This window comes from Canis lupus, chromosome 17, assembly GCF_011100685.1.
Source record: "Canis lupus familiaris isolate Mischka breed German Shepherd chromosome 17, alternate assembly UU_Cfam_GSD_1.0, whole genome shotgun sequence".
Taxonomy (NCBI): Eukaryota; Metazoa; Chordata; class Mammalia; order Carnivora; family Canidae; genus Canis; species Canis lupus.
The window spans coordinates 53747802-53760200 of record NC_049238.1 but is presented as its reverse complement, the minus strand read 5'-3'; the positions used below and the strand labels follow the sequence as shown (position 1 = coordinate 53760200).

Genomic DNA, 12399 nt, shown 5'->3' with positions numbered 1-12399 from the left:
TCCTAAGCAGACTCCTTGCTGAGCACAGAGCCCAACGTGGGGCTCGATCCCAGAACCCTGAGATCATGACCTGAGCTGAAACCAAGAGTCTGACGCCCAACTGCCTGGGATACCTAGGCAACCCCTCAGTGTATTCTTTAAAAGATAATATCTCATAATTAGAAATAAGTTTATCTTTTCCATAATAAGGCTGTGTACTGTCTAGGCCCCAGTTCATATAACACAGGAGGCCAATATTTGAAATAATGTCACTTGTCATAGACTATTACCAAGTAGCTTTTGATCAACCATCCTGATACATGGAGACACATGCACCTCTCATAAGTGTTGATGGGTTCTGGGGCTGTGCCCTCCAACTTTCCACTCTCACCAGGGCTTCTCAACCCTGCGCAGTGAGCATCAGAATACTGTCTGCCCAGCTGATATAGAAAAGACAGATAGATGCCTGGCACCAGCCCAGAGATCATGATGAGCCACCTCCAGAGCTAGAGCTTGACCATCTGCATTTTAGAAAGTGTCACTGGGAACTGACACAAGCCAGGGCTGGGGACCACGGCTCGTCCTCTCCCCCAGGTCATCTCTCCCAGCTCGTGCTTACCAACATCTGTCTCCAGACAGGCTTTCCTGTTTCCAAACCCCTCATTCCAATGGTTTCTCCTGGACAGCTTCATCTGGAGGTCCCAGAGGGCCCTCGAATCAACACGGCTTTGAGGTCTAAAGATCTCTCTAAAATTAGGTCAAGAAGTCAGCTGTGCAACATTAATAATAATAAATAATCACCATTATTATATAAAAACAGTAATTTGGAGACTAGAGATGAGTAAAATAGGCTTCCTAGCTTCCTACCTCCAACTGCAGGCCACCCAAGGGAATCAGGCTTGTAGAGCAGACCCAGGCCATTGCTGCTCAGTGGGCAAGGAGGGACGGGAAGGAGAAAAAAAAAAAAAAACAGACCCTCCACAATAACTTCACCCCAAGAAACATGGACAAAGGGTTGTTGCCCATTAACCTGGTAACTCTATCTCTGGCAAAAGTCCAGCAGCATTCAGGAAAAGGTCCTTCTTCATAGATGCAGAGGAGCAGGGGAGAGACATACCCCTCCGACAGTGCTCAAGCCAGAAACCTTAGAGCCATTCCATTGTGTCCTGCTACTGCACTAATTGGGGGCATGTGCTGTGCTCTCCTCTGCACCCACCCCTACCAGGCAACAGGTTTTACAGTCTCTCACCTGGGTTGCCCCAGCTGCTCTCCCATCTCTGAGACAGCCTGCATGCTGAGATCAAGTGAACTTTCTTTTCTTTTCTTTTTTTTAAGATTTTATTTATTTATTAATGAGAGAGGCACAGGCAGAGGGAGAAGCAGGCTCCCAGCAGGGAGCCTGATGTGGGACTCGATTCCAGGACTCCAGGACAAAGGCAGACACTCAACCACTGAAGCACCTAGGTGTCCCTCAAGTGATCTTTCTAAAATGAAAAGCTGATCATGTCACACACATGCTTAAAATTCTTCAGTGGTTCTCTATTCCCAGTAGGTGTTTAAAAGATTTTTTTAAGACTAAGAGGCCAAAGAGCGAGCTATGAATGGAAAGGGTGTTGACTGCTGAATGTCGAGCTGTGTGCATGTGGTGGGAGGTTGGGGAGGAGAAACGAGATAGGTCTTATAAAATAGAAAGTCCTTGAAGCGTCTTTCCTGCCTATGAAGAAAGCAAAGTCCGAGTAGTGCTGATGCTGATGCTGGTGGTAGCTAGGCTCCTGGGTCAGGAAAGGATCAGACTAAATGGGGCAATTTCTGCTACGTACAAGGAGTGTCTGTCTTGGAATTAGGGCGTCCAGATAGCTCATTGGGGATTATAGCATCCAGTTGTTATTCTTAGCAGAAGTTGGGTCGGCACCCTTAGCATCAAGATAGGGCGTCAGGTGTAGCTTTGTAATTGGTAAAAGCCAATTTCCTTCACAGGGCACTCAAGGTCTGCATGACCTGCCTTCTAGCCACCTTGCCAGCCTCATCTCTCACAAGCCTCCCAGCCACCTGCCTCCTCTCCTCTTAGAACCAGAAGTTGGTAGAAGCTGCCTGGCTGCTTAACAACTCCAAGCCTTGCCTCATGCTCTTCCATACTAGAACACCTGTCTTTTCCCATCTGCCTGGCAAACTCCCAACTATATTAAGTGTAAAGTAAGGTCCGTCCTATGACTATTCCGGTCATACCCAGGTGAACGGGCCACCTCATCCACTGAGCCCTCACTGTACCACGTACAAAGCTCTCTTACAGAAGCCACAATTTATCCTGCTTTTACTTATATGTCTTCTTCCCCCTAGTTGTCTCAAACAAGCTTAGGAAAAAAGACATCAGCTAATTCTGTTCCATCCTCAGTGCCTAAGTTCTGATAGGTACTTAGTAAACTTGTTAGACTGAGTACTCTCTAAGCCCTATGCAAAGCTAATTGAACAGTGATTAGTACCATGAAGAACATGCTAGTGGTTATCAAAAGTTAATCAGCACCATTTTGGCGATGGTGTCATCTGTTCCGATTTGCTTCAAATAACAAATTGCGACTATACAAAAAATAGGAACGCAGAATCACTTTGACTCAGAGAGGAGTTTCTGATGTGCAATGTTCTTTACTCAGGTTAGCAAAGTCCACTAGAAATACAGGCATCGTGATGAAGAGCAAAGTAGCATGGGGATGACAGAAGTCCCAGGCCCCACTCTCCGGGAACAGAATGCTCCATAGCCCCCTAAGTATCCATTCATTTATTTTAATGTATTTGCAGACCCAAATGCTTGCAAGATGAATTAAGGACCTCTTTTGAATTAATCTGATATTTTACCCATCTGAACTCTTCACAGTAGTGATGGCTAGAATTGTTATTGTTAACCCTAGGATCCTTCAAAATCCCAATGATTCCCCCAAAATAATCATGTGTGATTAGGTTATAGCTGATAGCTTCAGCACTGAGTATGCCATCATGTTCTCATTTACTTATTCACTCAAATATTCAATCAATGGACCTTACAGCTTGTTTAGCACATGCAGATCAAAGAAGGCAAAAATGAGGGGACAAGATGGAATGTCTGAGCAAAACTCTAGAAAAAGCAATGGTTTAAAGTACCTTGTGCCACCACCATTTTGTCTGAAAATATTACAAATTCTCAGAACCTCAGTAACACGTTCATATGCAAATACAGAGAACGCACCCAAATGTCAAATGTAGTTTTGTTTTTCCACGGCAACATTAGCCTGTATAACTAGATGTTTGCATGACTTGTTGACACCAACAACGAATTGCCAAGCTTCTCTGGAAGCAGGGATACTGTCCCTGGCTGTGCTGCCGCTGGTGTGTCCAGTCTCTGGCACTGGATATACAGGCAGTGACATAATTGGTGCCATCTTGATATCCTTCACTCCACTTCCATAATCTGATAGCTTATCATCTGATCATCTCAATACTTCTCCAAAATTCTATAGCTGTGTGATGGGTAATGAATGAAAAAAGAGAAGAGTCCTTGGTTTATGTCTGCAGCAACTTGAGTCTTTTCTCTAGCAGGGGTTGCTAGTGCAGATTTAAATTATGCATGGGTTGGCCAATGGCCCAGAGAAATAGACCTTATGGATAATCTAAACAATGAACATCTTCAAATCAATTGCTATCTCTAACCCCTGTCCATGGAATAGGTTAAGAATTTGATTGTGTGTTATCAGTACTCTATATAGATAAAAAAAGATAGCTGAGGGTAGCAGAAGGCAAGTTCCAACATTTCTTTTTTTTCTAAATTAATTTTAAGTAGGCTCCACATGCAAAGTGGAACTTCAACTCACAACCTGACCCTGAGATCAAGAGTCGCATGCAATACTGACTGAGCCAGCCAGGCGCTCCCACTGTCCCCTTCTCCCCACAACATTTCTGTCATATTATCAAGTTCCTTTTAAATAGACCTATTTTTAAATCAGTCAGTAATGAAAACTGAATTACTAAGCCACTCACCACAAGATTCCAGTATTCACCCCCCTCATCAATCCAGGGTCTGATGCTTCTCTTCCTCCTTACTTGACTCAAAGATCTTTATTCACTTGCTGATTTACTTAAAAGGCCTATTTCATCTTCATTTCTAGAGCCTAAGATTTTAATTTTCAGTAATCTATTCATTTAAAACATTCTCTCAAGCATAAAATGATTGCAACAGATTTTCATTACAATGACAATCCATTCTCAGATTCAATCTATCATAGTTATCTTAGTGTTCATAGAAACTTCACAGGTTGTCTTTTTTTTTTTTTAGGATTTATTTATTTGAGAGGGGGAAAGAATGAGTGGGAGGGGCAGAGGGAGAGGGAGAGAGAATCTCAAGCAGACTCCCCACTGAGGATGGAACTTGATGTAGGTCTCAAATCCAGGACTCTGGGATCATGACCTGAGCTGAAACTGAGGATGCTTAACTAACTGTACCACCCAGGTGCCCCTTGATGGGTTGTCTTTAAGACAGTATCAAAATTATGCAAGAGTGAAAATGTTCCCTATACAAGCAGACAACCTTTTAAATTGAAATATATGAAAAAAGGAAGCGAACCACAATTTGGGATTTCTGTTTATTTTTCAAGTTTTACAGTATTAAAAAATGTAACATATAAAATGTTTTACAGTTAATTGGGATGGAGGATCCAAAAGGGAACCAAATAACTTGGCTGCCAGGTACACCATGTCAGTAGTAGATGCTAACATTATTAATGATGGATGTCACAATGAAGAGATTTCATTACATACACCTCATGAACATAGGTAAACTTACTTTCGCAGATGGTTGCTAGTAGAGTCATTCATTTAGATGTTTGAAATGCCTCAACAGAGCCTGCCACCTGTTTACGCAGGACATCATATTTAGACTTTCTCCTACAGATACAGTGATCGGAGTAGAGACATTAGCAAAACTGCCTCTCCTGGTTACAAGCTATAGTATTAACTACTGAGAAAGAACACAAGGACCTCTGGCCACATCTTTGCACATCTGGCCACATCTTTGCTCTATCCATCAGACAGAGCCAGATGGTTTTGTCACAGAACTTTCTAAGTTCGAAATCCAGAAGCAAAAAATTCTTTGAACACAAGAGCAATTGTCAAATAAACTTATCTGAAGAAGATCTGACTCAGGCCTCCCTAGCCTTCTCTCTAGCATCTTTGCCACTGCATAAGATCTCACCACCCCAGTAAGACAATATCCACCTGTGCTCATTCTGGTTAGTGTCCTGCACTCCACACAATAGTAGTGCTCATAAACAACTACTTGGAAATAAAATTTGGTTAATGTCATCATTTAGGGGTCTCAGGGAATTTGCTATTTAAAGCCTCCAGTGAATCCATTATAAAAATAAGGAATTACCACCAAGGTTTGAATTTTACATCCCTTTTTCTTTTTCTTCTTCTTCTTCTTTTTTTTTTTTTTTTTTTTTGAGGATGATGAACAACATTAAGTGAACATTCCATTATTTCTGTGACCAAGGAGCACCGGCACATGAAAAGACACTGCCACCTCTTTCTACCTGGCCCCTGGAATGGTGACAGTGTGCAACAACACGAGTTAAACTAGACTCATCACCCACAGATCAGCTGCCTGGGTCCCACTGCTAATTCCCTGAGCAACAGTCGCTGGACCTCAGAGATGAAGCTTTCCTAGGCTTTGGGCTCATGGGGAGCTTAAGAGCTCCTAAATGATAAGTTCTTCCAGAATGAAAACTCCTGTTATAAGAGAAAGCTCCGATAAATATAAGCAAACACAACACCAGACAACTATACATTCAAATAGTTATAAGCAAATATAATTTCAGTGCCCAAAGAAGTGCCGAAAGGCACTCTTACAATAAAAGCCTGGGGGTTTTCACATTTGCTCTCCAGGCTTAAGAGTATTTTTATCCTACTAAGACAAAACATTGGTGTGTTTTCAAGCTGCAACACATATAAACTGTAGATTCTTAGTGTCATTTTGGAAGTGGCCTTTTACAGTACTGCTTCAGATATTAGAAATCTGTTATGCTGGGGGGACTCAAAGACAACCCATTAAAGATATTTATTTTACAGGTGAAACACAGCAAATTGGATTATCTAAGTAGAAATGGGATGGTGCATGGGAGACTCATGGAGTCCTCAACTTCCTATCTTATTAGTTTTATTATTTCTCTTCTACCCTTTGAAAATCTGTCCTGATTCTAAATGAGTAGCCAAGCTGAGGAATGTATCAGCTTCATCTTCCTGTGCTCTGAAGAAAATGAACAGCATGAAAGAAAAGGGTAGTTTGTGCACAATGGAACAGAATCTTAAAGACATTAGAAGAGAGGAAAACCATGTTTTCAGACTTCTGTTTTATGTATGTTCTGTTAAAACTCTTGAGGGCAAATGTGGGGAAAAACAGTGGGATGTGAAATGCCTGCTGTGAACACACAGGTCAAGGAGGGAGGCCAGGGGACCCCAGTTCCAGACCTCTGGAGGCTGGGCCTGCAGGTGGTGCCTCTACCACCCTAACCAGAGGGAGTGGAGCACCAGTGAAGGGTTCCTCAGCTTGAGAAGAGGCCAGGTCTGCCCCTGCCCAGCTCCCTGCCCGGGGTGGAGGGCCAGAGGGGCCAAAGTAAAGGACAGCTACCAGAACAACAGCTCCTTGGTCTATGTGTGGTGCTAGCAGGGCTAGTTTTCCCAGGGGAAGGGCATTCACAAATTCTTTCAATTTAGAAATCCTATGAAATTTGCCAGCACGATGGAGACACTCCCTCGGGCCACAGCTCTGGTACAAAATGGAAGAACAGAAGGGATTCCACTCCCTGGGAGGAACCCTCAGCCCAGGTTCTGATTCCAGGTTAGGGGTCCTCAGCTCCCTTATTCACATTCCAGAATGCCAGCTTGTTTAGATCACACATCAAGGTGCAGGGAGTGAGGTGCTGGAGTCAGACATTAGATTTGAAACCCCATTCACTAGGCAGGAGACCTGAGACAAGTCCCTCCCTCTCTGATCGTCCTCTTCCTCCCCTGTTAAACTGAGAGAACTGCCTAAAAGGAGTTCATGTTCTAGAACAGCACCTAAATACGTAATACCTGATAAATGTGCTGGTACTCTTCTCTTCCTTGTGTGGCCAGAATACATTTTGTCAAAAACATGATCTGAAATCTAATTTTCTCAGCATCCACTTGGTTAAAGGGCAATACAGGCAACTTCAATGTAGCATCTAAACTACCTTGGTTGACTGCTGCGCTGAATACCATTCAAGAACTGTGCTATGGGCTTAAGAACAATTCATATTTTATTTATGATGGAATATGACCACAAGCTTACATAGTAAAATCACAGTCGTGATTTTTTTTTGTAACAAGATCCATAAAGCATAAATGCTACCCAGAAATGCATTACTTTACAATTGCAGGATCTCTGTTGGATGACTTAAAATATTAACATTTCTGTGCTACTTTTGATAATCAGTCTTATTTTTCTTTATGAAGCTCAACTTTTAAGTTATATTGAGAAATAGATAGTAAGGCTTCCAGGGTGGTAAAGTTGTAGCAGTAATTATCACAAAGCTTGACCTTTCTTTCTCTGTTTCTTGCTGTTTTCAGGCCATAGGGTCCTAAGGCAAGAAAGAGTCTAATGGATTGCCTGCAGGACATCAAGCTTTCCAGAAGACACTTCTATGCTAAAGCCATTTACTCCTGGGGAGAAGCCAGTGTAACTGCCAGGACGGAATAAAGAGCCAGGGGAGAAGTAAACTGGCTTTAGAACAGCCTTCCAGAAAACGGGTGCTGTTAGGAAATCCCTCCCCCATGGGCCACAGGCAGAAACACACTCTGAAGACACTCACCCATACAAACACATGTCTAAGTTACTTGTTGACGGGACACCCACCAGCTACACACAACACAGAGGTTCCAGAGGCCTCACACATAAATGTGCCATCCGTGTGGTAATTCGACGCAGAGCCATGCACATATATATGGAAAACACACAGCTACCACTTAGGGAGACTTGCATCGCACGATCCAGCCAGAGGGAGTGTGAACCAAGGATCTGATTCTCTTGGTTTCACAGAGACTAACCCTTCCCCAGGTGCGGGTTGGGGGCGGGGGGAGGAGGAGCAAGGCAATGATTTCCACCATCCTGACAGGCTGGGGGCTTGCCACAGAGCTACACCCTCATCTAAATACATGCCTGCAAAACCAAGAGGAGCCCCAAGTATGGTGAAAGGGGAGGGGGACACCCCATCTCATCCTCCCCAACAGCAGCCCAGCCACCACCACCTCCCTGCTGGAAAGGAGCTCCAGCTCCATGAACGAACCCCAATGTGACGCGTGCACGTGCACACACGTGCTCCAGGGCCACTCACCTCCACCCACTTCTATACAGAATTTGTCCTATCCGTAGACTTGAAAGGGGAGGACAGAGAGGAAGACAGGGGATGATGACAGCTGGGCAAAAACCTGCTCAAGCATCTTCTCAAAGGCTTACCTGGTGAACTTTAGCAGAAGCATTCAGCATTCTGACCAAACTGATTGATGCAAAGGATGGGAAAACTGTAAAACCTTCAAGATCCTTCCAACTCTGAGCATGCAGACTTTTTAACATTCAGTTCACGGATGATTAAGAAGTGTCATCCCCTTCAGAAGTATATGTTGAACAGCAAGTTAGCCACTGGTTAAGACACTGCCGAGGGTAGAGAGAGATAGATCTCAGGCACGGGCTCCCTACAGGGTCCTCTCCACCAAACATTTTAACTTCCACGTTTTAATAACTGAGGTTGCAAGTCATAGGAAATCTATAAACATTTAAGGCAAATGAAATCTTACCTCCTCCACTGTGAAGTCTCATGTATTTTACTAGCCCTAGGGCACTTTACCTGCTTTTTAAGAATAGCCTATTGGTTCCAAGAAGCGAAATAAAAATGCTTCGCACTCGGCTGTGTGACGAGGCTTTCTGAAACCTTCAATCTTTTTAATGCCATTTACATTGTTCCCACTGCACCAGTAACTCAAGTTATTAAGATTTTGAAAGTGCAAAGCCTTTATACAAAGATCCTGCATTTTATTTTGTTATTCTTTCAAAAGGGACTCAATACAAAGTCAGTGTAAAAAAATCAATATCCAATTTAAAACCAAAACAATAATTTCAGAAAGTCTTGACATTCTCCTATGTAAAGACTGTGGGGAGAGACAAGGGGGTGGACAGAAAATAAATTCCTTATTTTAAACCTTTCTTCACCCTGCTGGGAATGAAAATAGGCACCAAAGCCATGATTCCATCTTCACCCCTTCTGGCCTGGTAGCTTAAGACAGGGTTGGAAGCACAATATTTTAGGGTGCAAATGAATAGTGTCATCACGAACTCCATGTTCTGTATATGCGCCACAGCAACTACTTATGGCATCTTCAGCTGCTATGCTCCTGATGCAGAAGCCTGTGACACACTTAGTCTGGGACATCGTAACTGTGACCCAGCTAAGGTCCCAGGCACTTTGACCATCCTTTGTCCTATCTCCCCAAAATATATTTCCTGAGAAAGTCATCATTGTAAGGAATGTCCACTTCAAAAACTAAGAACAGAAGCACCATGGTTACATGGTATGTGTTTTCCATAAACAGGACCACGTAGTTACATAGCACATCTTGGCTGCATGCCACACCGACTGGTACCTTCCTTCTTTTCCAACACATCGTTTTGAGCTGCAGGCTGTTGATTCAAGAATGCTGTTCGCTTTTTCAGGTACAGGTGTATTAAGAAGTATCCAAAGCCAATTCTGATTGTAAAAAATGATACACAAATACAGCACCCCTTTTTGGAATGCACAAACCAGGACGGGTACTTGCGGTCGCAAAGAGCATTGAGACAGTGTCTCCCTTTTCTAAAGCGAGGTGACTGGACACCCCAAATCCCTAGGAGAAGCAAGGGTAAATACTCTGGAAAGGTCTGCCTATCCAGTGGATACAGGAAGGCAAATGGAGGCCCAGGTGGGAGTGCCCCTGCAGCAGGGCTCTGCCAAGATGGCTTGCCACCTACCCCCCGGCCACGGCTGCACCCCCGGGCCAAGGCTGAGCCTCCTGACACCAGCTACATTTAAGAAACAGATCACAGATGAATCGTTTGGGATAAGATTGGCTCCCCACCTTTCCTTTCCCCTAGCTCTGCTGCTCATCCACTCTCTCTCCCCACTTTACCAAGAACTACAAGGAATTCTAACACCAGGGCCAAAGTAGCCCCTTCCCTGGTGGCTGAGGTCATGAGCTGCACAGTGACGGTGGTCAGAAATCAGGAACCGGACAGCAGCGGCGGTCACTGCAGTGGGCACTGTTTGGTCTCCCTTGGCAGGGCAGCTTGCTATGAAGCCTTGCGAGGGCTTAGCTCCCCGGGGAAATTAGAGGCTCTAGGCTGCACCTGCCAGTCCCTGAGTGGCAGTATCTGTCTTCCCCCAGGTCCCTGTGAGCAGTGGGGAGGACAGGTGGGAGGGGAGGGGCTCATGCTGCCTAACAGGGACAATCTGGCAGGCTTGCTCTCCCAGTGTTCTCCTTGGTTGGCATTCTAGGCTTCTTTACGCAGACAGTCCGTGGCACCCGCTGGAGGCGGTACACAGGGCCTGTGAGCACACAGGAAGAGCCAGGTCCTGGGCAGCTCTGAAGGCTGGGCTTCCCCAGCCAGGGCTACCACCCAGGTGGGAGTGTGGTGTGTGCGCAGGGAAGGGTGGATGGCATGAGACGAGTGGGCAATCATGGGATCTGCAAACCTATGCAAACAGGGTCAGAAACAGGACAGGTAGGTTTTCTCTCGGGGCAGAGGGGACCAAAATCAAATCACTGATTGCTGTAAACAGTGCACATTTTTTGTTGTGATCTTTCTCAGCAGAATCTAAGGCAACAGAGAACAGAGACGAAGGCAGGTATTTCTGGAGCAGCCCCGGGGCTCCCGTGGGTGACGTGGAACTGGACGTTTACACACCCAAGCACGTACATGGACGTGTCATGTCTAGTTTCCCAAAACGGAATGAAGACGTGTCCTGCCCCCGGGAGTCTCGGAGGGGGCGGACCAGAAGCGCCAGGAGGGCGTGATCCTGGATGAGAGGTGGGGGGACCAGCTGCTGTAAGGCGAGGCTCCCAAGGACCACCTGCTCCGCTTTGGTTTACAGCTGTCACACAATTGCCAGGGAACCGCTTCGCGAGAAGTCCCATCCACAAAAGTTAGATGTCGTCCGTCACTTTTTTCCAGGGTGGACATCCCCTGCTTCCTTCCAGATAAAGTGCAGATGGTCGAAGGATATTGGTTTATCATCTGCCAGTTCCAGGCAGCAATGAGGAATAATAATAATAAAAAAAAGATGCCCCTCTGGTATACATATAGATATCTCTCTCTCTAAATATATATATATATATGTATATATATATATATTCTTTTTTTTTTTTGTAATAAAGCCACACATAGAAAACTTTTAAACCGAGGTCTCGGACTGCAAGCGTAGGACAAACTTGTGAGATTTGGGGTCTATGAACTCTTCTGAGAGCACGATGAATGGAATTCTCTTCACATTGACCACGAGGCTGAAGTCCAAGCATTTCAGGACGAAGACGATTCCGTCCCGCAGTCCACTCGTCACGGCCTCGTCGCTAACCAGCCTCCACTGCGTCGAGAGCCAGCGCTCCTTGTCATATTGCAGGGTAGGGCCCGCACTGAGGTAACGTTCTAGAAAGGCCTGAGAAAGAAGGGGAATGGCCATTAGAGAAAAAATAGCCCGCTATGCTGAGGGCAGGGCTGCAGGGGCATATCCACCTTACACTGATGGAGAGGGTGCCCAGCAAACCAAGACAGAACCCAGCTAATCCCGCCGGATTCCCATCAGACCCTCCCAAGGGGTCCTTGCTGAGTTCTTGTTGGGGGAGGGAAGCCTCCCTGGACTTGCTCATTCCCCTCTGCCGACTTGCAACCAGAGGTGGGGCAGGTGGGGGGCTGGCAGCTATGTGTGCCCACAGGCCATCTCCGAGGCACCAGCCTGGCCAAGGCACGGCCCCAGGGCACATGCCGCTGCTTGTGACTGCACTGCGTCTCCTGCTCCTTCACAGAAGGCTGCTCCGGGCAAAGGGCCGGCCACAGGGAAGGCATGCTCTGCAACTCACAGGTTGTCTCGGGACAAGGCACTAGACCTCCCTGTAAGTGGGGGAAGGATCAGCTCCTAACTCGGGCCCCAGGGTGGCTCAGGGCGTGATCCTAGAGTCCCAGGATCGAGTCCTGCATCAGGCTCCCTGCCTGGAGCCCGCTTCTTCCTCTGCCTGTGTCTCTGCCTCTCTCTCTCTCTGTTGTCTCTCATGAATAAATAAAATCTTTAAAAAGAAAAACAAAACCAAAAAACAGCTCCTAACTCACAAGGCCACTGGCAAGGATGACGTGGTTGC

At 45.6% G+C, this 12399-nt stretch overlaps 1 protein-coding gene across 4 annotated transcripts in view; it reads right to left on the bottom strand.

Annotated features, from left to right (window-relative positions):
- Positions 1-4572: 4572 nt before the first annotated feature.
- Positions 4573-12399, bottom strand: part of VANGL1 (VANGL planar cell polarity protein 1) — a 53474-nt gene continuing 45647 nt past the window's right edge. For 3 of the 4 annotated variants that reach the window (XM_038561858.1, XM_038561859.1, XM_038561860.1), the window contains one exon: positions 4573-11702. In XM_038561858.1, the coding sequence (XP_038417786.1) occupies positions 11442-11702 (261 nt within the window). In that variant the 3' untranslated portion in view covers positions 4573-11441. The remainder of the gene's footprint in view (positions 11703-12399) is intronic. The other variant, XR_005372615.1, reaches the window with a different exon arrangement.